Raw genomic sequence first — 27,171 nt, 5'->3', positions numbered from 1 at the left:
TGAAGATTTGCAGGTAAAAAAGAGGATTTCAGATTTCTGTTTCCCTTTTCATGCACAGAAGAAAGTGTGGAATGAGTGCTTAGTGGTGTACACCAAAGGGTTCTGTAACAGTGAGTGCTACCGTTCATATGAAATCACTGGCAAGTGTGGAAAAGTAGGAGGTGGCTTTACATATACAAAGGACCATAGGAAGAAAAGTAGAAGTGGATTAAAACATCAGAGGGGAATATTCTCAAGGACCGGCAATATCTACAGCAAACGCCAGTTAGTGGCAGTTTTTTTATCACCACCTAACCCTGAAAACTATTGCCATATTAGCGATGTATTACCAAGCCGTCGCCACAAGGCGATAGTAACGGGGAATGGCGGTGAAAACTGCCGGTAACATCAGCGCGATGGCGATAGGAAGTCTGGAGTTAGCGGGCGAAAACTACAGACAGGCCCATTAGCATAAAAAACTCACGTTAGTCAGCCCAAAATGAGTTTTTTTTTTGTCTCTAATGAAAAAAAATAGCCTATCAGTCAACGTCCAATAGAAAATAGGCATAAAAAACAATAACATGCAGAATGGAGCAGCCAGGGCGAAGTGCAGCACACATCAACAACCCCTGCAAGCCACCCAACATCCAGGATTACCAAGATGAGAGCCTGGATGCCTCGCTGGACCTGCGCCTGGAGCCTGGATGCCTCTCTAGACCTGTGTCTGGAGCTTGGATGCCTCGCCTGACCTGTGTCTGGAGCCTGGATGCCTCGCTGGACCTGCGTCTGGAACCTGGATGCCTCACTGGACCTGCGCCTGGATGCCTTGCTGGACCTGCGTCTGGAGCCTGGAGCCTGGAGTTGGATGCAGAGGAGTTGTGGAGTCGATGAACTGTGGCGGTGAACATTGAGGTGCGACGATTGCCCGTACCTGGTTGTGAAGTCTGGCAGGTCGCATGGAGACATGTTGCTGACCTGTGTGAGAAGACCGCCTTGCACACCTTGGAGCTGTCAGTAGTATAGGCGCACCTGCGCCCCAATATAGGGAGGTCTGCATCGCAACTATGATCGGAGGGGGGCATAGCAGGCTGGATGAGGTTGGGCTGGCCTGACGCTGTGGAAGGTGAGGCCCCTGACTTGCCTAAGGGGGCCCTTCTTTTTGCCACGACTGCTGTACCCAGGCTTGTGAAATCCCTCCTGTTAGAATTGGGGGTCTCTGGTTGGCGCAAGTATTCACTTGTGACAAGCAGGGTTCCGCTCCTCTAAGTCAGGGCGAAGGATGACCCCTTAGAATTACCCTTGCTCACCCTCTAGGTGCGTGGCATGAGCAGCCAAGGCTATTCTTCAGGCGGTATTCAGTTAAGCATTTGTAATCACACACACAGTAAAATGTACCAATCCCCCCACAAATGGACACCAGGCTGTGAATATATAAAAATACGAATCTTTTATGTAAAAATATATATATATCAGATCAGGCTTATTCACAAGACCAATAACGTTTTTGTATAAACACAGATTGTAAATAGGCAAGTTCTTCTTCTGTTTGGGGTTCAACTAGGGAGTTCCTTGTTAAATGCGCCAATAACAGTTCTCTTGGTTCCAATTATCCCCAAATTGAGTCTCCTTGTCCCAGTTCTCTCTAACTCAAGTCTCTTCCCAAGTTCGGTGGGTTTTGGAACCACCCCGGGCCTCCGGCGTGCTTCGCAGCGCCTCCCTCGCTCTCCGCGGTGAAATTGACCCCGACCCCGTGGGGACTCCGGGGGCGCGCAGACTTCCTCCTTAGGCTCCAAGGCAAGGAGGGGCTCCGGATTAACGGGGAAAGAACAAGTTGCGGGTCCCGAGCCCGATGATGAGTAGATGACTCACAGACACTTCTTTCTTGATGGAGGTGGGCCGAGTGGGGCACGGCAGCGCGACTCGGTCTGGTTAGCACTTTGGGATCCCTTCGAAAAGCGGAGGATCTCCGGGGGTGACACGCAGCACGGGGGCCCTCAGTACCGATGGTACAGCGAGGGGGCTCCCTTCTCAGTGCGGCGCGGCCTCTCCTGGGGGGGCAGAGCAAAGCGGGGCGGCCCGGTGCAAAGGAATGCACGGACGGCCGTCCAGGCTGCAGACAGCTTGCGTCCCCGGGATTCTGGCGGGAGGGGCTGAAGTCTCACTCAAGGGCTCCGTGAAGCAGGTGGGGGTAGAGGAGCGGCCGGCCTTAGCCCTGCGGCAGAGAGCGACTCCGAGTGGAGCGAGGCTCTCAAGGGCAAGAGGGCAGGCTGGCTCCCAGGTACCACGGCCCTAGGAGAGGGCGAGAGGGGGCAGACTTCACCTCCGGCGGGAGGAAATACTCGGCCTCAGGCAGGGGACGAGCCAAAGCACAGGAGAACCCACTAGTCCTGGGGTTCAGTTCAGGGGGCAAGCTCAATCAAGCCCTTGGAGAAAAGTTTCAAGCACAAGTCAGCAAAGTCTTTAGAAAAGTTTTCTCCTCTCCTTCCTCAGCAAGGCAAGCAGCAGGCCAGTCCTTCCAGCGTCTTCTTCTCCTTCTATTCGGGCAGAGGTTCTTTGTGGGAAACAGGATTCTGATTTACAAGGAGCAGGGCTCCTACTTTTATACTGTATTTCCTTTGTTCTCACAGGCCAGGGGGGCCTTTGCATAACTGCTTTCGGTCTCTGAGCACTTGTTGGGTGTACTTCTGGCTTCTGCTTTCAGTGTGAGGGCAGGCACATCAGACGCTCCACAGGGAGGCGGAGCCAGCATTGTGTGGACAGGGGCAGCCAGGAGTACCTTGATGACAGTGCTTCGCCCTTCCTGGGCCAGGTGCAGGCTGAGTCATCAGTCGCTCCCCAGGGGGGCGGAGCCAGCATTGTGGTGGCAGAGCACAGCCTGATGAAGAGTCCAGGGCCACTCCTACCTCCCACTAAGGTGTAATCCTTGCATTCACCACCTGTCATCCCCCAGCCCTGTCACTCACATAACCCAGACAGTCAGATACACATCCAAGGAGAGGCGGGCTGAAATGGTTAGGCAAGCAAATTCTAACTTTCTAAAAGTAGCATTTGCAAACGCAGGATATTAAAATAAACTTTACTAAAATAAGTATTTTATTATTCTGAGTTCAGGCATACTAAACATTATTTTCTTCCATGTTCCCTGAGCCTGCTGGGATTATAGTGTGTAATAATTCCAGCAGCCCATCTGGCCTAAAGGGGACAGGTAGCCTTACAATAGTGAAAAACGAATTTGGCAGTAATTCACTTTTAGGACATGCCACTCTCATCAGAGCATGTCCTACCTTACACTTACAATGCACCCTGCCCTTGGGCCTACCATAGGGGTGACTAATATGAAGTTAAGGGAAGGTTTAGGGGCTGGCGAGTGTGTGCACTTGCCCAGCCAGCATGACAGTACCAGACTGCACGCAGGTTCTGCAATGGCAGACCCTAGACACATTTTTAGGCTGCTTCTGTGGGTGGCGCAACCAGCGCTGCAGGCCCACTAGCAGTATTGGCATTTACAAGCCTTGGCACTCCTGGTGAACTTTACTGGGGACTGACAGTAAATCCAATGAACCAATCAGGAATATCAATCACAGTTATACTTTGCATTGGGAGAGCATATGCACTTTAGCACTGGTCAGCAGTGGTAAAGTGCCCAGAGTCATTAAACCAACAAAAACAGGTCAGAGAGAATATTGGAGGAAGGCAAAAAGTTCAGGGATGACCCTGCCAAGAGGGCCAAGTCCAACACCTCCTGGCTGAGTCACAGATTTGGAGAGAGTGCAGCGGATTGCGCCATGGTGTCAATGTCCAGGTAAGGAGAAGGAGGGACACATAGCGCAGGATGCTTGGGGGTCGAGTCCCCCAGGCCTAGCACACGTAGGTGACGCACCCCCAGTGTCAGCTCTCCAGCTATTGTGGAAGAACGTTACCCCACTGCTTCCAAGAAGTGCAGAGGAGAAACAATCATCACATGATGATAACTTACTGATGTAACCGTGCTATATTTCCCTTGCGGGTGGAAGGGTGGGTAGGACTGCTCCAAGTACAGGGCAAGGCAAGGGTGGATTGGCATGCCCACTCAAGTGCGCAATGATTGTTTGGTCAGCCCACTTAGGCCGCCCAAAGCAATCATGTGCACTTCCCTGTTCGTAATGCAGGCTGCATTACAGCCTGCATGGAGAACATGCACACCCCTCCTGCCTCTGGCTCCATGCATTGTCCCATTGCCAAATACCACTGCTGCATCGCAGCGTTGTGATTGGCTCAGGGGAGGGAGCCTGGCTGCCTACTTCCTGTTCCTGAAAGCAGACGCAGAGAGCAGGAGCAACAAAGACACAGGACCCGACTTCGAGGTAAGACTTCCCTTATTAATATTTTTACAACACCCGCTCACACACACATCCCTGTGCCACACTTATCCAGCCAAAGGCACATACGTGGTTGCGACGCATGCCATATCGCATTCCATTCCCATGCATATTAATACTAGGCACATTTCAACAGGAGTAGGTGTTGCATAGTGGAGACATCAATATCACTATTCCCACATCAGTGAGTGCATCCCAAAGCTAACCTTTGCACCCCAAACTCAACCGTGAACCCTGGAATTCCTTTTTGAGCCCCCATAACAGACCCAAAAATCAAATTTGACCCACATGCACACCCCAATTTCAATATTATACCCCAAAATCCATATTTTACGCCAATGCGCACCCCAATTTCAATATTATACCTCAAAACACACCCCAAATTCCCCGAAAACACCCCACATTCTATATTTGACCCTAACACACATCTCAATTTTCATATTTTACATCCGAAACCAGTACCCACCCAAAAAAGTATAAATGACCCCATTACTGACCTCACAATTCGTTGTGATCAAATGCGATGTAAAACCATCTGCGTTGTCGGAGTTGCGTTGTTGACAACTCATAGGCTACGTCGTGTGCGTCCGTCTGCCCCTGGACCGCGCTCTGCACCAAGGATCCTTCCTCTTGGACACTCGACCGCTACGACACCAGCACCCTCCTTGCCATCAACCCTGGCCGCCACCTCACCTGCCAGGACCAAACTCTGCTTCGGACATCACCATCACTGACGGCTGCAGTATTGCCCACAAGGAGAACACCGACAATCAAGGAGGAGGCCTTGCCATCACCTACAGAAGCACACTCCGACAGATCACGCACTCTAATGACCCAATGGTGACCATGGACCACCTCAACTTCCAGCTCTGGACCAAGCCCAAGCACATCCTCTGTGGCACCCTCATGTACAGGCCCCCGAGCCATGGCCCCCCTTTCTCTAATAACATTGTAGACCTCATTGCACCCCAGGGTCTTCCATCCACTGACGACATCCTACTCCGTGAACTCAAGTTCCACCTGGACAACCCCAGTGACCAGGACACCACCCCCTCCTGGGGATAGTCCCCTACATCAGACGCAAGCAGCAGGTCACCTCAACAAGCCACATAGCAGGACACACGGTTGATCATGTCACCTCCGCCAGCTGCAACTTCAACTACAGCCACAACACTGGAATCTCCAGGTGGCACCATCATTAGTAACATCACGTCTCACCTTGCCCACCTGACACCACCACCATCATCGCACCCCCTCATAGAAGAATCAAGGCCACTGAAGAACATCTCGTCCACTCCCTCCACAACAACACTACACCAATGCTTCCTAATGATGACACCACAGCGTGCAACCACCACCGATGGATCTCCAACAGCGCTGACATTTGGGCACCCCTGATGAACGGTACTGCGTCAGTACCTTCCGCCTGCCTGGCAGGTGTGAGGGTGCCACAGTGCCACAGGGATATGCTGGCCCCTTGTATTGCTGGAGTTGCGTCATGGTTGTAACACGACTGCAGCAATGCGTGACTTTAGCGCAGACAGATACGTCAGGATTCCTGATGTAGCTGTCATTACTTGCGTCATGGAGTGCTGTCCACTGAATACAGCATGCTGTCGCAAGAAGGGCGTAATGAGAAGTGTTGCAACACTGTCTTGTTGCAGCCCTGCAACATTTTTCATGACTGGAGCCCAGAAATGCTCACTATCTTATTGATGGTGCGCATTTCTTAACTGTAGTTTTGTCGCAGGGCAGTGCTGCAACATTGCTTGCAGCGCTGTCCAGCACCAAAACATAGTGTGATGTGGCCTTAAGCGTTATCCCCATTTTTAAGACCAGCTGTTTTCTGGTCTTAAGTAGATGGCTCTACTAGCCACGAAACTTATCGTGGTCCATGACTGTTTTGCGGGCGGCTGGTCCGACCTGGCGTATCAGGTAGAACTCCGGCCGATGGACTTCCCGCAGCTTCAGGCCTACTTGTATGGAACTCCCATACTAAGGGAGCTCTCCCCCATCACTGGGCCGGTCCTCTTGGCTTGGCGCACTGCTTTGCATCACACGAGGTGGGATCGGAAATTTACCAGGCAGTCGCCCCGGTGGTGTGGCATTTGACTGCGAGAGGCCTCATCCCTCTGGGACTTCAATCGATGGGACAACATAGGGATCTCGCTTCTTGGGGACATTTGGCTGGGGGACCATATTAGAACCTTTGCAGACCTGCAGCAGTGCTATACCCTCCACTCCTCCCAATTCTACAAATATTTACAACTTAGACATGCCCTTGGGGTGCACCTTCCATCTCCCACCTCCCTTCCCGAGTTTAGTCCCCTCAAGGCCCAGGTGATGATGGGGAATCTGGGTAGAGGGGGGTGTCTCGGATTTATTGCTCCCATGAGAACAATGGTCCCGCAACACTAGATTTGCTCTGAGTTCGCTGAGAGGGTTGTTTGGGGCCCCTGGAGGTGCAGATTGGAGGGGGGCTCTCATGGCCCCAAGACCCTGACGACCTCATCCAAACTGTGTTTAGTCCAACTCTATTATTTACATGTGGCATACCTCACCCGGCGCACTTATACAATGCCCAGCTGCGCCCTTCCCCGACCTGCACGCACTGCAAACACGCCCCAGCGGATTTTTATCATATGATCTGGCAATGCCCCGTCCCTGCTCCATTCTGGGTGGGTGTGGAACTGGAACTCTCACAGACCCTGGGGTGGATGGTTCCCCATGACCCAGTGCGTCTGATTCTAGGCGTATTGGATGGCCTGGACAGCTCTCGGGCCGACAAGCGCTTCCTTGGGACAGCAGTGGTGGGGGAGAAATGAAATATAGCGGCACTATCGTCCCAGGCCAAACCCCCGACTATGCGGAGGTGGAGAAGGGGAGTGGACTGGTGCAGGACTCAAGAAGTGCCCCTCTTTGAAGCCCTGGGCTGCCCTGAACTCTTTGAAAAGATACGGGGTAAATGGTTCAACTGGTTTTCCTGAGGGGTGGGTGTGTGTCTTTTATGATTCAGGATAGCCTCATGTATTATTTTACCCTACAAATTGATTCACAAGTCTCTGTCATTTCTCATGTGGATGTACACTATTATATTATGCTTGATTTTGACGCCAATGTAAATTTGTGGTTCGTTCTAAAGCCAGTTTTTTGGGTCTTCAGAAGTTCATAGATCTCCTTGTGAATATGGAGTAGTGTTGTTTGAGGGCATTTTTGCACAGGAACTCCTCTCCTGCATATAATTATCGCTAACAGAAGTAGCGATCTTTATAACAAACGTTTTCACCTAAAAACGGTTGCTAACAGCGATAGAATTATCACCGCATTAGCGGCAGAAGAGTGCTGCTAACGCGGCAATAAGTCCTTGTGAATTAGCCCAAGAGTTCCTTATGTGAGTTACAACGTAAGGAAAATCGGTAACTGAAAATCTCCACAAGTATAAAAAGAATCATTACCAAAGGCAAAGATATTAGTCTAGCCAGGAGCAGGAGGTCTTACAGAATTCAGTGCAGATCATATAGAGTTATAAATCACTAGCCTGATGTATAAAAATACAAGTTAAAGAATTTGGCTAAATATTTTCAAAGATGTCCATTGTTATCAAGTGATTTGTAGTACCTAGCAAAAGGCACATAGGGACAGATGTATGACGCTTGCATTTTGCTAATCACAAATTGCGTCAAATTGCGACTCGCAAAATGCAATGTACATCAGTGCCTCAGACACTGTTTGCGATTCCCAATGGGGTCGCAAATTGCATGCCTCATCAATATTCATGAGACAAGCGCAATTTGCGAACCCATTGGGAACGGCTAGCACTCACAGGGATGGTGGCCTGCAGGGGTCCGCAGACCACCATGTCTGTGACTGCTTTTTAAATAAAGCAGTTTTTTTTAATGCAGTCCGTTTTCCTTAAAGGAAAATGGGATGAAGTTAAAAAAGAGAACTGAAACTTTTTTAAGGGCAGGCAGTAGTCCCTAGGATCACTGCCTACTTTAAGAAAGTATTTATGCACCCATTCACAAAGGGGAAGGGGTCCCCTAGGGACCCCTTCCCCTTTGCGAGTGGCTTTCCACCCCTTTGAAAAGGACGGTAAACTGCAAGTATTTTGCGACTGCAAATGCGGTCGCAAAATAATCATACATTAGTGTGAGACTCGCTATTAGGAAGGGACGCCTTTTGCACGCGCCTTCCTAATAGCGAGTAGCAAACCATATTTTGCGAGCCGCTAATAGATTAAAGACTCACAAAATATGGTTTGTACATGGGGCTGACCCATTTTGCAGTTGCAAATGGGCCAAAATCCTGTTTGCGATCACAAAAACCAGTCGTACATCTTCCCCATAATCCTCATTCAGTCTTTGTAGGACCAAAGTCCTGCTTCAATGTTAAAAGGGTCACAGTTTAAAATGGCTGCCTTAAAATCAAGGGGCTAAGATAAGGGGAAGGTAGTAATAAGACTGTCACCCACAAGACTTATGGTTTCAATGGTGCATCTTAGAGAGGTCAAATTCTTAGTGAACCATGTTTGTTCTCTAGAAACATGATACTCCTTCTAGCAAATTGAAATTGAACTACCATGGACTGCCTCCGTTCTAAGAATAGAGAAGGCCAATAACAAGGATGACAGTGGCAAATTGCTGTAGTCCTCCAGATGTGTCCAATTGTTAATGAGGAACAAGGTGTAGTGTAGTTCCTATATTCCCAATAGGCTTTGCGCATTGGAATAATATATCCTATAGATGTGACATAGGACTTATGTCTACTAAGTCGCTATAGAATATATTAGATTTAATTGTGAGTTCCAGCTAGCTCAGAGGTCACTAGAAACTTTCTTGAGTTCAAGAAGGGATTTCGTTCCTGACAACCGCATAAACATGACAACTTTGTTTCCCCAAGATAAAACTGATCTTCAGAGTCGTGGAAACAATAGATAGATATTTTACTCAGTCAATCGTGCATGCTTCGTTTCACCAGAGATGCAGAGAAATAGATAGACGGGCGTTTTCAATAAAAGGATTTATTGAACAGTCTTCTTTCTCAGGCATAAGAAATGAACTGCTACAATCGTAAAACTGGTTGCAAAATATAATGCATACAGTAAAAAGAGTAGAATAAAATAATACTGTAAGAGCATTGTATGGTTCCCAGACCATAGATAAATACATACATAAATAACAAAGGCTAAAAAGCACTCAACGGGTGCTTCTAAAATACGCCTACCCCGGTGTACCTAACCTAAGCCTAGTACGAGGGAAAAAGTAAGTGAGGTGTAGCATAAATGTAGTATTCTTTGCCAAGAATCTATCCAAGATTTCTCGTAGGGTCTAATCGGCTCCGTACCTTGGTTTAGAATGAAGAAGGTCAATCTCAGGACTTTATTTCCCAACAACCTGCAAGGGTAGCTTGGAAACACTGGAGCTGGATTTCTCGGCAGGAGAAAAGACAGCGTCTCTCTCAGTGCGTCTGCTGGAGGGTCGGCTTCCTTCTGCACTTGCAGTAGCAGGGCAAAAAGATAGTCGAACTGCTCCAAACCACCGTGTGTTTGCTATGGCGAGTGTGGGCATATTTAACCTTGAAGGTACCATGAGTTCTTGGACAAGTCAGTTTTCGAGCAAGGGGAAGTCCCTAGCTGCTGAAGCCGAGTTTTCCCAAACATCGTTGTAGATTTTCGGAACTAGTGGAAGTAGCCCTGCTGTATTTGGACTGCATGAGCTTTGTCTAAATATGGTTATGATTCTTATGCCTATATAAGGATATGGTGATTTATACCTATATAAGGGCATGAATCGGGAAAATTACAATAGTGTCCTAAAATGTTATACAACAAAGGGAGTTCCTTCCCCTGGCTACTTTTGAGTTTGGCTGGCCTTTCCCTTGCACCAGAGTCCTTACCTGTGCCTAGTCCTCTGACCAGGATCAACTCTTTCGAGACCATCTCCAGCGACGTCATGAGCCTCCACACCTCATCTGGACTTTCCACTTCTCTTTCTTATTTTTCTGCTGTCTCTCCTGCTTCACCACTTTGTATGCTTCTTTACCCTTACACCTTCTTTTCTAATTACTAGACTTTTCCTCTTTAATTACTCATTTATTCTCTGCCACTACCATGAGCAATGCTTACCTTTTCCACACCATTTTCTTTGCATCACTCATTATTTCTCATTCATTCCTTGGTACTTTTTTGTCCATTTCTCAGTCTGTCTTTGTCGCTTCCCTGTGCATTTGTCATTCTTTCGCATGTATTCCTTGCTTCTTTTTTTCATAATTTTTCATTTGCTCTATGCTATTTTTCTGTACTTTTCTCAATCTTTCTTATTCATTCCTTGCAACTTTTGAGCAATTCTCACTCATACCTTGCTGCTTTTCTAGGCATCTATCATCCTTTCTAATTCATTCTGTGCTGCTCTAATGTGCTTTTGGCATCTATTCTTTAATGTTGCCCTCTCTTCTTCCATTCAATGCTTGCTGCCTCATGGCCTCATTTGGTATCAGCTTTTTGCCCTTTTTTCAAGCTTCACACTCTCAGATGATCTTTTCCCTCCACTTCTCCTTTCTTTTTCACACTCTTTTGCTTTTCTTAATGCTCTTCTCCCCCCATCATGATGGCCTTTCCTGCTTCCTATCCCGTGCAGCTCTCCCGTCCCACGTCTAACCACACGTTTATCCCAACCCTCCATGTAAGCTCTTTCCCCTTCCAGTTCTACTTAACGACATCAGCAGCATGGACTGGCCATCAAGCAGGCTTCACCTGGACCCTGCCTAGCACCTGTGCTCTTACCTAGTCCAGCTCTTTTGGGACCAGCACAAGCACAGTTATAGGCTCCCCACCTCATAGTCTTGACCTTCCACTTCTCTCTCTTCTCATTCTGCAATCTCCCATTCACCTCTAGCCGTGCCACTTTACCCTTTGACAACCTTTGCATCTCTATCACAATTCTGAGCATTTCTCACTTTTTCCCTACCATGCATCTCACAATCTTTCTCATTCAGTCTGTGTCACTTTTTTGTTAACATTTCTTTTTTTGATACTTCTCTGTGCATTTCTCATTCTTTCTGACTCATTGTTGCCTCTCTTTTGTTATACCACTTGCATTGCCTTTTTGCCCTTTGACCTCCTTTGAAGCTTTCTGGGATTTTGCCTTTGCTTTCTCTTTTATTGTCTGCCACTCTCTTGAGCATTTCTCACCAATTTCCTGCCAGTTTTAGCGCATCATTCTTTTTCATTCATTCTTTGCTGCTCTTCTGTGCTTTTGCCTTTCATTCTTTAACACGTCTCCTTGTCTTTTTCACTCAATCTTTGCAGCATTTTGGTCTCTTTCAGCTTAGGTCTATTTGCCCTCTGCTTAAGTGCTCTGTTTCCTCCTTTCCCCCTTCATTTTTCCTGTTCTTTTACTATCCAGTGCACCCTCTTTCCTCACAGTGGCCTTTCCCTCTTCATCTTCCCGGCACGCTCCTTTACCGCCTTTCGCTGCTGACTTAACCCCGCTCACTGCCTGATGCTCCTCCCCCTTCAGCTCCTACATAATGGCAATCACATGCAGCTGGTTCATTACTGGTGTGCTGAAGGAGAGCCAAAGGCAAACCCGTCTGTGCATGTCTGCACTCTGCTAACACCCAGAGCCAGTACCCCTGGTCCTACATCCACCTATGGTTACTATTCCATTTCCCTCCTTCCCTTAAACCCTGGATGCTCCTTCCAGTACTGCTGACCTTCACTTACAGATGTAAAAAGTGCCTTTGACAGCTTCACCAGACACTTTTCGAGCACCCTCCCACAGTATGACAACATCCCCATATGCACCACACACAACACAAACATGACACTAGCCAATTCTCACCTGACCTCCACTTTCCTTCAACCATTTTTATTTTGCCTCCTCCTCAACATGTACTCCCTAAACAAACATACCATAACAATGTGAGACATACTGCATGACCAAACATCAGTTCCTAGCCTAGCACCAACTATGAAATGGAACATCTGAACCGCAAACTCCACATTCCTGACAACAATACCCTGAGTGGCTCACTTGTCTACTGACCCCCCAGACCTTGAGAAAACTTCAGTAGCACAATCACAGACTCCACCCCCCACCTAATACTCAAATCTAGTGCCTTCATCCTCCTTGGCGATCTCAACTACCACCTACAGAACCTTACCACATCAACAGTTTTAGCGAAATCACAGTGGACGAAAAAACACACATCACCTGGCCTGACCATGCCTCCATCCATTTCACATTTTCAGCAAAAATCCCATTACCAAACCCATGAGGGAATTACAACAAAGTACCCGAAGAGTCTTGGACCTCGGAGCTCCTATATACTCAACTGCAACACCTAAACAATGACCTCATTAAGGTCTATCCCCAACTTTATCACCTGGATCACCTCCTGCGCAGACACCATGGCCCCACTCAAGACCACTAAGGCCACACTAGACACAACTAAACTCTTACAAAGAAGAGCTCAAACTATCCGAGCACCACTGCAAGCAGCTAGAATGCAGATGGAGACAAGGCCAGGACAACACCTACAAAGCAACTACAGGTCTGCTCTCAGGCAAGATCACCAACATATCAGAGCCACCAAATGGATCCCCCTCATCAAGCAATCACATCAAAAGCAGCACAAACAGTGTCAAGGAAATCTTCACCATCATGAAAGATTTCACCTCTCCATCAGCAAACTACACCAGCATCGCTCACTCACAAGACCACTGCACTCAGCTAGCCCTCTTCTTTAGCATCAAGATCTCCAATATCCATGGCAGCGTCTTACCCTAACAGGACCCCTACACCCTTGCAGCCTCCCAACAGTTACTTACAATGCCACTTTGCTCACACCACCTTTCAAGAAACCACAGAGACCATGTGCAAAGTACACTTAGGAGCATCATCGAACCACTCCCTCATCACATATTCACTAAAGCACTGCACCCCACCAGCTTAACTCACACTCTGATCTTAAATGACTCAAGAAATATAGACACCGTACCGGACACCTGGAAATATGCCACAGTTTTCCCTCAACTAAAGAAACCCTCAATGAACCCTAAAACACTAGCCAGCTCCAGACCCTTCCCCCTGCTACACTTCCCATTGAAAGTCAGGGAGAAGGTCATGAAAAAACATCTAGACGCCCACCTAGATTACATCATCTTCCCCAACACCACCTAATCTGGCTTTAGAACCAACCACAGCACTGACACTGCCCTCATTGCTGTCACGGATGACATCCAACTGAACATAGACAGAGGAGACACTGTTACCATTATCCTTCGGGATCTATCTCTCACCTTTTATAATGCCTCCTACCACATCCTTCCTCATGGCCTATACGATGCCAGCATGCAGGGACCATTGCTCCGATGGACCTGCTCTTTCCTCACATGCAGTATCCAGTCAATCAGTCTGACGCATTTCACCCCAACCACCACCAAACTGATCCGCGGATTTCTGCAAGTATCTTCTTCCAGTTCCATTTTGTTCAACGCCTATAAGGCCCCACCTGCCAACATCATTAACATCCACAGAATCAACATTATATATGTGCATATGACACCCAGCTCATCTTCTACCTCTCTGACTAAACCTCGAACACCGAAACCAACTTCTCCGCTTGCTGCTCTGAAAATCACCACATGAATAATGTCCAGCGGTCTCAAGCTTCACACATACAAGATGGAAGTAATCATCTTCAGTAAAGACACCTTACCACAGTACTTCATCAGACTGCTGATCTCAGACCTAACCGAACTGTTTATGAGAAGAACTTCAGAAAATTGGTCAACAATCAGCTGTCTATGATAGGATAAGTGAGTACAGTCTCCGACTCCTGTTTTCACGCAATCAAAATACTCAAGAAGATCCTACAGTGTCTTCCCTTCAACACCTGCAGAATAGTCATCCATGATCTCATCCTAAGCAAGTTGAACTATGGCACTGCACTCAATGTAGGAATCAATGCAGAACTGACCAGAAGAATGGCTCCCCACCCACAAAGTGGCACTCCTCATGCACTCATACAAAGCTGTGCACAACAAGGATTCCGCCTACCTTTCCACATACGTACCCGACACCTCCTCTCAGCTACACTTCTATTTGTACACATCCCCTGCATACACAGAACCAGGTACGGCAGTCGGGTCTTCTCATACCTAACTCCCAAAGATCAGAACAACCTAACCCTGTGCAGAAGAACATCCTCTCAGTTCACGAATTTTGCAAGAAATTCCGAAGATTGCTCAGGTCTATGCCCACACCTCTCGCTCTACCAACACACATAACATAACATAACAATACATAATGTAACAATGCATAGCATAACATAACATAACAGAACATAACACTAAATAACATCTGTTTCTTGAATGACAAGTTACTTGGAAATTTGCAATCTTGACCTTTGTCTCTCAAATAAGGTTTGCAAATTAAATCTGCCATATATGTCCCTCAGTCAATAAATATGAACTCTGCATTCAAAATATATTGGCCTTTATAACAATAAAATACAAACAAAATCCATGAATAAACAGGAATGTATGTAGAATTTCCAGCTGCTTTGTACCAAAATGAATTCTTTTAGAATTCAGAGAAAATGTTATTCAAGGAATTTTACTGATGGTTGAACGCGAACAAAAACAGTTTTACATATAGTAGAAGGCCGCCATTTCCTCCATTTCATTGTTCGCTCTTGATATCATTAATGCGATTTTTTCAATGATATTATACATATTTGTAGGAGTAAAGCAGACTTTTCCATTTTTAAAATAAAATGATATATAAACATGTCCGTTCAGGTGAACATTTAAAGGTAAATAAATGTAAATCCTTGTGATACGTACCCACTCATCATTTCTGTAATTGAGAAATTGTTAAATATGAAAATACAGATTACATGTAAAAGACTTTCAAATTATATATCAGGTCAAGCAGTGAATATAAATAACTGTAAATATGCACCTTAATAAATCTGTACCTTGCTGCAAGGGGCAATCCAGTATGCAATGGCCAGAAGAGGAAGGCCAACAGAAACTCCAACAACAGTCATACATTTGACAGACACAGATTGTTGACGTAAGCCTGAGAGATTTTCATACCACATGGTTAGGAGTTGTTGCTGGCAGTTGGGATGGGCAACAAACTGCAAAGAAGCAAAAGCATATATAAACAAAACATGTGAATTTGAACACATAATTTGTCACCATAAATTATGCAATTGCTTTCTACCATGAAGAATTAGAAAGTTTCAACATTTGAGCAGTGCCGGGTGAGATGAGGCTTACTCCCACACAAAGCTGGGAAGAAATACACACCTCCAGTGAAAAAGACAGCTATATTATTACTGCGAAAAATAGGTCCTGGTAGAGTGTAGTGTTGTACACATAATTTTTTGATTTGTTTTTTCCCACCTTCTTTGTAAATAATTATTGCAGTAGTGCCATCTTGGTCCTGACGAAAGCTGGGTTAGTATCACTAATAAGCTGAAACATGTCGACCCTTGTTCTATTGCCATAGATAGATATTTTTTCAAGCTATCAGCATATGTTTTTAGTCTTGACACTAGGACAGCTTCTAACAAAATTAATTGTGTGCCCTAGTAGTCATTTTTAACTCTACACTTTTTCTATGCTCTGCAAATTATTGGCACCACTGCTCGAGATTTCCCTGGACTGATCACTGGTTTTTAATTAAGCGCAGCATCTTCCTCCCCCTTTGAGGGGTGTGAGTTGCGCTGGTTTGTGCAACCTTGTGTACTCCCAGATGACGATGCTCCGCCAATGAGGTGAGCTGATGGGTTTCATCTCGGCCCAGAGAGGCTGAAAATGAACTGCCTTGTGCCACATGACTTTTTTATCCCTTCTCTTCTGTCTCAATTTTCGTTTTTCCCTAGGACCCACTTTTGTAAGTATGTATTTTGGAACTGAGAGAGACATCCTTGAAGCAATGTACGAAGAAACAGGTTTCGCCAACCTAACATGCCAAGTGCAGATACACATTGCTACATGTTACTTTCACGTTTGCTATCTTGAGACATGCCATGGTTTGTGCTCTCCCCCTCTGTCTGCAGCGAGGGACTTCATAATGTATGAATGCACAAGTCACATGTTCATCGTGCATAGGTTTAATATAACTTAATTTAAAACTATTGAATACCCCTACTTTCTTTATCTTTACTGGAGAGATTCGTGTTAGTGATCAGAGAAATGCAGTTCAAATCAGTATGCATATTTACTTTGTAATGCAGTTCTTACACATATTCGCGCACCAAATTTATACATGAACAATTCAAATTACGTAGTGTAGAAAGTGCTGGAAAACCCACTTATATTTACATTTTTCATACGATGAGTGTAGAAGATCAAACCTCTCAAAGAAAGAATTTCATTAACATTGAACTATAATAAAAAAGAAATGTAAAATATCCTACTTGTGCACATAGGGTCAGATTTACAAGCTCCTTGCACCACTTTTGCGTCACGTTTCCAATGTTAAAAGTAATGCAAGAGTGGCGCAAGGGGCTTGTAAATCTGCCCCATAGTTTACTACTTTTCGTAATTCAAAAACTGCCACTTTTATAGAAACTTGCACTTTTGTAGTAACTCACACTTTTGTGGTAGGACCGGCACTCAGCAAGGCTAGCCACTGGCACTGCAACATTTTTCAGTAGAAAATAACGCAGGTAGGGACGTATTACAAAAGTGCAAGTTACCACAAATGTGAAAGTTACTACAAAAATGCAGTGTGAGAATAGCACTTTGTACTCATTTTTATAACACTATTGCAGTACTACAAAACACATTACAAAGTGAAGTTTGTGAACCCTGCCTGAAGGATTCACAGGTAAAATTAGGGGGAAAAATGTTATAATATGTGTACATTATTGACACGTTCAGAAGAAAAGTACTTGAAAACACACACATGAGTTTCATGAAGGCTAGCAAACACACACTCAACACACACACACACATTCACCCTTTTGAAACATGGTATTTGCACAGTAAACACTCAATAGATATAGGTAAACCAGTTGCATACTCAGTGAATATTTAACAAATATACCTTTCTATATGTTATCAGTAAAGACAGACTAAACCCTAAACTAGCAGTTGTTCATGTGAACCCACACAACTCAAATTGTAAAGAATCATTATCAATTTCATTTCAATAACTTAAACACTGATTTTGTCTATTATATGTTTCTGACCTTGTGGGATAATATTTTTCTATCTTTAACACAAAAAAGTGAGACCCTCAAAAATTATTTCTTCTATCGAAAAAACTTTAGGTATATTTTGTAGAATGTGACAAAATATTAATTGTAGACATCCATATTATTGATAACCTACAAAATATCTGAAACATGTCCTTAATTAGAATCGAATCCATATTGCTAATCCCAGAAAGGGTGTACATCCCTGACTTTGATCTGGGTTACTCTAATTGATATGAACCTCTGTCTCAATGGGACGACTGTAGTTGATAGGCTAGGTCTGACTGCCTCGGCATACAATTTGACTTCAGATGTATATTTTAGAATGTGGTGGGTATGTTAGGCAAGGTGCACAATGCTGATTGGTGCAATATATTTAATTGCTTTAACATTGTTTGCTTGCAGGAAACCTGGTGCAGGGATATAGTACCGATTGATGGGTTCTCCTCAATCAATGCCCCAGGAGAAAATTCTAGAGGCGGCCATCTTAGAAGTGTCCTCCTAACTTTAATATCAACGTCCTTTCAGAGGAGGATCATCAAAATCTGTCTGAGGTTACCACATTTCCAAACTATACTTATTAAGTTTGAACTGAAGTTGGTCCTTCTGGTCGTGAACTTTTATCGCAATAACTTTATTCCAACCCAAGCTGGTATTTTCTGAGAAAATATTAAATCTATTCTCGATGATTTTTAATCAGAATATTTTATAATTTGGGGAGGTTTTTAATTTCAGATTGTGTTGAGTAAAAGATCCAGGAATGTGTGATCAGTCTGACTGGGACCCTAAGGCATCATTTCGCTTTGAACAAACCCTGTGTGTGAAAATATCCAATTCGATGTTGAGCAAGCTGTCTTTGTACAAGCTTAATAGCCATATCAGCAACAAGCCTACCTCCTTTCTGGGAAGAGGCAAAAGTAGCCTTTTCGATTTCATAGCCCTGTCCCAGTCCTCTGGCCCAAAGAATATTGCCTTTACAATCCCTCCGAATTGCATAAGAGATCACTATCCCTTATGTCTGTATATTGGCACTGGCAGGGTTAATCAACCTCTGACTGCACCCAACATCCCATTGACACCTAATCCAAATAGGGGTGGGGGTCTTACACAACTAGGAAATTATTGACTCTCATCATATTCTGGAAGAACTACTAAATGCAAATGAGGACCCAGTGTCAACCTGTTTCAATGATTAGTTGAAGCCTAAGAATATGTTAAAGGCATTCAAGGAAATCTGACAGTCAATAGCAAAAATCCTTGCAATTCAATGTAAAGAGGAGGGAGAAAGCAGGCCGCACATATGGCTCGGTAGATACTGCTCCAAGGCACAATGGATCCTCTTGCATACTTTAAAACAAACCCCCAAGAGATCAGGGCATGGTGAGACTGTGTAGAAATAGGTGTAAACAAGCCATTGCAGAAAGGAAGATGGAGCTTAGAGGTGAAGCTTTGGGATAAACTATATGAAGCCAGTTCAAAGAAGGACTCTTGTCAATTTTGGAAGATTGTAAATTGTCCCTTCCTTAAAGACGGTCATAATACACAGCCAGATGTTGTCACCCCATGAATGGGTTGAACATTTCTCCAAGCTATATAACTGTAGCAATGGGGTTAATAACAATTTTAAACAAGGTCATGCTGCATTGACGGATGATAGTTTGGAGATTGTCCTACTTAGCCATACTGGAGTTGCTGGTGCCTTAACCTGTACTCAGAGAATTAAAGCCTCCAGCCCTGATGGAGTACCAGCAGAACTTTTTATAGATAACCTTGACCTGTTGGTCCCGCTTCTAACCAACATCCTGAGAAATGTCCCAAATCCTGGTTGGGTGCAAATGTAATTTCAATCTATAAAAAAGGTAACTGGTCAGATCACTGCTCTTACCACCCCATTTCTTTTAAAGATACTACCAGAAAACCTATGGGCAGAATTCTACTTGAACGTCTTGAGGCCTGGGTAACTGAGAAGGGTTGTTTCTCTCAAGTACAGTACAGGTTTAGAAATTGTTTGAGTGACTCAGAACATTGCCTTAATCTCCACTAGGTAATTTCTAAATATACCATGGCCAAGAGTGGCTCTATTCACCACGGTTTCATGGACTTAATCTCTGCATTCAAATGGGTGGATGGAGGGAAACTCTGGACCAAGATGTTGACTCTAGGTTTTGATTATGCTTTGGTCCATTTTCTTTCTTCCTTGCATAATGGAGTGACATGTAGGGTAAGGTATGGGAATAATGGCAAACTTAGCGACCCAATTGAAATATAACGCAGTGTAAGACAGGGATGCGTATTGGCCCCCTTTTTATTCGGTATCTATATAAATAATCTCTAGGAGTTTCTTATTTCAGAAGTGGTCTATATTCCAAATATTGGTACTAGGAAGCTACCCGCTCTCCTATATGCATATGATTGTATCTTAATTACAGGAATGGGAATGACTCTCCAAAAACTACTCAACGGGTTCATCTTTTTATGAATGGCCTGGGCTGAATACAAATACTGCAAAATCTCTTGTCATGGTTATAGTGAAAACTTCCTTTGCTCTTATGCCACAATACTTTAATGGTGAGAAACGTTCCTATGCTTCTTCTTTTTCATATGAGGGTGTTCACTTTGAAGGTAAATGTACATGGTCTCACCTGATTATTACCAGAAAACAAAGACTCAGATAATCTCCTGAAGCAGTTTTTACATTTGCAAGGAAGTTAGGCAACAAACCACTGACTCCTATTATTAACATATATAATGCACAATGTCTTGCCCTGACTACATTTGGAGCAAGGGCCGAGAGTTACTTGAATATTCTCCAGGTGTCAGAAAATAAATTTTTAAGAAATTGTTTTCTGTCCCCAATAGTCTTCTCATATATCTCTGCCAAGCCAAATTGGGACTAGTGCCGCTAGTAGATCAATAAGGGCTAAGCAAGAAACCCTGTTTTATCAGGCCCTAATTAATGACCGTAAGACCTTAGACAAAGTATAGAACCTCCAGTGGTTATCCTATTAAAAGAAGCATTTGGCCCTGTTGGGGAGAGACGACTGTTACTCTAATCAATCTTTCACAGCGTCCATCCCTAAAAAGCAATCTCTTTGCTATATTTTCCTAACAACAGCTTGAGTCCAAAAAGATGGACTTTTAACCCTTATTACCACCCTGACCATGGGACCATACCTGATGTTCCCACTCTCCCATTCACAAGGATTCTATTTGACCAGATATAGATTTGGTATCGGCCACCTACTGGTCTCTTACCACAGTTCTACACACCATGATGCATACTTGGTCTCTTGCCCTTGTGATTCAGTATTAGCTCAGTCTCTTCTATATTTTTTACTTTTGTAAACTATACACTGTCTCACGAAACCAGTTCCTGATTCCTTACTGAGGCATTTTAATATTAGAAGTTGCAGACCTGCATTGTTTTACTTACAACTTCTATAGTTAGAGCTTATTTGCCAGTTGGTTTATAAATTTTTACCTGCAGTCATACGTCTGAGGAAGTTAGTGGGGAAGTAAATAATGTTATCTGGTTTTTCCTCTAGCTGGAGCTGTTGTATAAGGGATAGGTTGCATTTTATCTATCAAGAAAAGTTTACTCTGAGATGGGTTTATTTGCTCTATGCACTTATTACCTACTAGCAGCCCGTCCCGACATTGTCCGGGTATGAAATAGAATGTGTGTAATGTGTGCATTCAGATACGGTCATTCGCGTGTTCCCCCACTCGAGGCCCAGCTGCAGCCCTGGTTGATGTTAGCAGGCGTGTGTCCCCCCGCTTGAGGCCCAGCTGCAGCCCTGGTTCATGTTAGCAGGCGCATGTAATTAGTGTAGTGATCCGCCGCCTGAGCCCGGCTACAGCCCTGGCTGATGTTAGCAGGCGCATGTAATTTGGTGTAATGTGATAGTTCAGTAACAGCGCGCATGAGAGGAGTAATTGTCCCCGCAGACACGCTCAGTCGCGTGTGCCCCCGCTTGAGGGCCAGCGGCGACCGTCTAACAATTAGAATTGTGTGAGTCTTGAATGATTGTTTCCCGCTGTTCTTATTTTTTTATGACCCACACCGACGCTCTTCGGCACCGAGTGCTTTTTAGACACACCCAGGCCAAGGCTCACACTGCATTCAGCACCCCAGTATGTGTGAGACAAAGGGCAATCCCCCACGGGAGTCTTGCGAATGGTTACTTACCACGCTTTGAAGTGAACGCCTTTGTGATGCCTCCAGCACACGGCCACAGCAGACGATCTGATTAATGTACGACCCAGATGGCATGTAGTGCGGAACGTAGCACACGCCCCTAGTGTTTGTCACGCCCCCAGCGTGCCCCTTGATGCGGCGAAATTGCGTAATTGGCGCTTCACATGGCATGAAGGGCGGACACACGCCTACAGCGCGGACACACGCCCACAGCGTTTGTCACAGCCCCAGCGTGCCCCTTGATGCGGCGCAATTACGACTCACATGGCATGAAGGGCAGAACGTACCACACGCCCCCAGCGTTTGTCACGCCCCCAGCACACGCCCACAGCAGAACGCAGACATGCCCACAAGGGAATACTTTGCTGGCACGGTTCTTTTACCTTTTAAATGTATATGGTGGCCGTCTGCATAGCCTATGTCCTTCTGCTGCAACTGCCCTTTCCAACGCTGTATTGGGTGTTGTGAGGCTCTCTGCAACACAGCTGCCTGGTGCATACAGGAGGTACCTGGTGGGCTAGTTGGCTCACAGGGGACCTCAGGATTGAAGAGGAATTAATTTCCCAATCTAGCTCACTACTATTCCGTAATAGTAAATGTAACTGTACTTACCAGTAACTTGAATTTCCTTCCATAGGATATCATTGCCTGCTATATAAAATATATATAAATTAAAAGAATATTAAATAAAAAAATATTACAATTTCAATATTTTTAAAAATATTTTTTTCAATTTATGTTAAAAATCTGTAATGTAATTTCAAAAATAAAATATCTAAAAAAAATAGTTTAAAATAATGTAGTAAATCAGTATAAAAAATATAACAATTAATACATTTAAAAATGATCATTTACAAAACCTTTGAAATTCACTGAAAAAACCATAGGTTTCAGCCACATTATAGTTAAAAATTAGCATTTAAAAAACCTTAGAAATTCACTGAAAAAACCATAGGTTTCAGCCTTGTTATAGTTAAAAATTAGCATTTAAAAAACCTTAGAAATTCACTGAAAAAACCATAGGTTTCACACACGTTAGAGTTAGGAATTAGCATTTAAAAGACCTTAGAAATTCACTGAAAAAACCATAGGTTTCACACATGATATAGTTAGCTGGACATTTCACTCATACAAAACCATTGAAATTCCCCCGTTATAGTTAATTCAGCTAACTATAACTTGCGCGCCCGCAATGCACTGCTGATGACGTCACATATTACATCACTCATGACATGGTCAGTGACATCACTCATGACATCACTGATGACATCTCAAATGACATCACTGATGACACCATCCTACTACCGAGGCACAAGATGGCTGCCAACACTTCCTGGTTTGGAGTGTTGACAGACAGTGGCAGCCAATCAGCATGCCTTCCCGAGAAAGCTGCATGCTCATTGGTTGTCAACACTCCTAACCAGGAAGTGTTGGCATCCATCTTGTGCTAGTGTTGACAGACAGTGGCAGCCAATCAGCATGCCTTCCCGAGAAAGCTGCATGCAAATTGGCTGTCAACACTTCTAACCAGGAATTGTTGGCATCCATCTTGTGCTCGATAGACAAAGGCAAAAGAAAGCAAAAAAACAAACGTGAAGAACACAAAAACGGGGCAGGGTAGATACACCCTGACACCCTAGGCCTGCCCAGGTGGTCCCACAAGGACAAAAAAGGACCAAATTCTTTTTTTTTAAAAACCTGGTCTGTTGTTAAAAAAATTACCCCACGGGGGGACCAAATCGCAGGGGCATAGTGATAAAGAAGTGTGGGGGGTCCACAATCCCCCACACACTTCCCCGGGGACTGCCGCCCCCGGGGCAAGCAAACACAGCCCCTTGGCGCATACTGGAGGCTCCTGGTGGGCTAGTTGGCCCCCAGGGACCCCCAGTATGCAAGGGGAATTAATTCCTACTCTGCAAACACGCCAGGGGTTGCGCTGCAGAGAGGTGTAAAAAAGAGTGTGGCCTCATTACACCTCTCTGCAATGCAGCCCCCTGGCGCATACTGCAGGTTCCAGGTGGGCTAGTTGGCCCCCAGGGACCCCCAGTATGCAAGGGGAATTAGTTCCCCCTCTGCAAACACGCCCGGGGGCTGCGTTGCAGAGAGGTGTTAAAAAGGGTGTGGCCTCATTACACCTCTCTGCAATGCAGCCCCCTGGCTTATACTGGAGGCTCCTGGTGGGCTAGTTGCTCCTCAGGGACCCCCAGTATGCAAGGGGAATTAGTTCCTCCTCTGCAAACGCGCCAGGGGTTGTGCTGCAGAGTGTTGTAAAAAGGGGGCGTGCCCTCTGAACACCTGCCTGCAAAAATGTAGTAAATCAGTATAAAAAAAATACAAATTAATACATTTAAAAATTGTCAATTAAAAAACCGTTCAAATTCAATGAAAAAACATAGGTTTCAGGCCTTATATAGTTAGGAATTAGTATTTAAAAAACCTTGCATACTCAATTAAAAAACCATAGGTTTCGGGCCGATATATAGGTAGGAATTAGCATTTAAAAAACCTTGCAAATTCACTGAAAAAAACATAGGTTTCAGGCATTATATAGTTAGGAATTAGCATTTAAAAAACCTTGCAAATTCACTGAAAAAACCATAGGTTTCAGGCCTTATATAGTTAGGAATTAGCATTTAAAAAACCTTGCACATTCACTGAAAAAAACATAGGTTTCAGGCCTTATATAGTTAGGCATTAGCTTTTAAAAAACCTTTGAAATTCACCCAAACAACTATAAGTTTTAGGGGTGTTATAGTTAGCTGGACATTTCACTCATACAAAACCATTGAAATTGCTCCTATATAGTTAGTTGTACTAACTATATTTCGCGCACCCGCAATCCACTGCTGATGATGTCACATATTACATCATTCATGACATAGTCAGTGACATCACTGATGACATCTCAAATGACATCAATGGTGACATCACTGATGACATCATCCACGTGACAATCACATACACCTTTTCATACACTAGTAAAATCTTTCATCACTCTTTGTAAAATACAGAATATCATATTTGAATCCATTGACACAGCAATACAAGTATTTAAAAACCCACTCATTGATTCCTAGATGTATACACACATCTATTCACTTACCTGTAGATTCACTCATACATGCTGTCAATGAAAAATAGAACACTATCAAAAATACTTATACACCTATATCGACATTACACACCAGCACACAACCTATTCACATATGAAGTTATCCTACTAACTTATGCAAACAATGGATCATACTTACATACTTAGTTAGCTACACACTTATACAAACACCACTTCATCTGTTCATTTAGATTGTAAGTCATATGTAGTATATTATAAAATCATTATTACAAGTATACAGTTATCCATACAGTCACTCACACAATCATTGAGTCTTATGTATACATATTTAAATGCAACAACTGACACATACACTGCCTTTTATTTTTCTAGTTTGTTGGACATGTACCATTGAGAAATATATTTGCTCATCACCACACCCATAAAGATATTCACTCACCCAAACAACTGTTAGAACATGCAGTTTTAACTTCATATATCTACTGAATCAACTATTCACACATCTTTGGGCAGTCACACACCCTCCACTGAACCACACACACATTCACTCTCCCATACAAATACTCAATTAACTAATCAATAACTAATATAGCCTTTCACATAGCTAGTAACCAACTGGAGAACCAGTTTACACAACAACTGACAAAGTGATACAGATATTCACACAGTTTAGTCACGATCCACTATATTTAGTGAGACACTATACATTGTTAAAGTCCTCCATCCAAATATTTATTTTTATATATCCACTCATACTTCAATGCAAATTGCTATATATATAATGCATATTTAAATAACGAAGCAAACCACATTCACTGGATGATGTGATCAGTGATGTCATCATTGATGTCATTTGAGATGTCATCAGTAATGTCACTGACCATGTCATGAATGATGTAATATGTGACATCATCAGCAGTGGATTGTGGGTGCGCGAAATATAGTTAGTACAACTAACTATATAGGAGCAATTTCAATGGTTTTGTATGAGTGAAATGTCCAGCTAACTATAACACCCCTAAAACTTATAGTTTTTTTGAGTGAATTTCAAAGGTTTTTAAAAGCTAATTCCTAACTATATAAGGCCTGAAACCTATGGTTTTTTCAGCGAATTTGCAAGGTTTTTTAAATGCTAATTCCTAACTATATAAGGCCTGAAACCTATGGTTTTTTCAGTGAATATATATATTTGCAACTCTTTTATTTCCCCTTCACAACCCTCCAATCTTCCAGGAATTATCTGAGAGGGTTACTGCCCTTATCCTTGATCTTTCCCCTTGCCCGGAGCTTGTTTTCTTCCTTCCCCTCTCTTCTTTTTTTCTTTTTTCCTGGATAGCTTATCCCCTTATTATTATCCATTCTTTATCCAGATACCCCCTTTACCTGTGCAGCCTTTACCTCTATATTCTACTTCCTTCCTTGCCTTCTCCCCCATAATCTAACATCTCTCATTCTTTTCTCCAATTTTTCCTTAAAAACCAACAGCATTAGATTTATAACGCACATATGTCAGCAAATATTTCTTCTCCTTCTCATCCACTACGCATCATCCCGTGGAATGTCAATGGTCTTAAACACTACATTAAACATAACAAAGTACTCTCTTATTTGCAAACGAAAAGAGCTGATATTGCTCTTCTGCAATAGACTTACTTGGATGCCTTGGAATCATCTAAGTTATGACGAGAATGGGTGGGAAAAGTAATTTATTGAGGATTGATAAAACAATCTCTTTCTAAGGAGAGTCAAGCACGGAACTGTGGAGTGGCTATCCTCTTACATAAATCCTTACAATTGTCAAGACCTGGATTGATCCAGACGGCAGATATGTCTTTGCCAAATTAAAAATAGGAGATAGGACCCTCAGTATACGCTACGACGGGAGCTAAACGCTCCTATCTTCTCAGCTCGAATCATTTGTTAGTGGAAATTGGGGCATTCAGCTATGTCATTGTGGGGACTGAAATCTTGCCCACAAAGCAGTTTTAGATAGAACAGGTCCCTTGGATAAATGCAATGAGGTCGACAGAGCCTTACTGGGCGACATAACATCAGATCACGGGCTGGTGGACCATTGGCGCCTTTCTCACCCCATGAGGAATAAACCTTCCTCTCTTAGGCTCATGGCACCCAGTCTAGGATAGATTATTTTTTACATACCATTTGGTATTTGCAATCACTAATGAATCCCATATTCTGGAAGCTGCTCTCTCTGATCATTCTCCAATTGTCCTTGCTCCAGATGTAAGTTTAATCTTTCCAGGTCATAAACCATGGTGTATGAACATTCAGAGATATCGTTCACCTCAGGGTAAAGCCCAACTACATTCTCATCTTTCTGACTA

The 27,171-nt window shown here is 44.0% G+C and overlaps 1 protein-coding gene across 1 annotated transcript in view; it reads right to left on the bottom strand.

Moving 5' to 3' along the window:
• The window catches only part of TRPC7 (transient receptor potential cation channel subfamily C member 7), a 1,084,504-nt gene that overhangs the window by 549,220 nt on the left and 508,113 nt on the right, over nt 1-27,171 (bottom strand). The window contains exon 3 of the mRNA XM_078653219.1: nt 15,321-15,485. Coding sequence (XP_078509345.1) covers nt 15,321-15,485 — 165 coding nt within the window. The remainder of the gene's footprint in view (nt 1-15,320; nt 15,486-27,171) is intronic.

This window comes from Lissotriton helveticus, chromosome 7, assembly GCF_964261635.1.
Source record: "Lissotriton helveticus chromosome 7, aLisHel1.1, whole genome shotgun sequence".
NCBI lineage: Eukaryota > Metazoa > Chordata > Amphibia > Caudata > Salamandridae > Lissotriton > Lissotriton helveticus.
The sequence above is the reverse complement of the archived record's forward strand: the minus strand, read 5'-3'. Positions and strand labels throughout refer to the sequence as shown.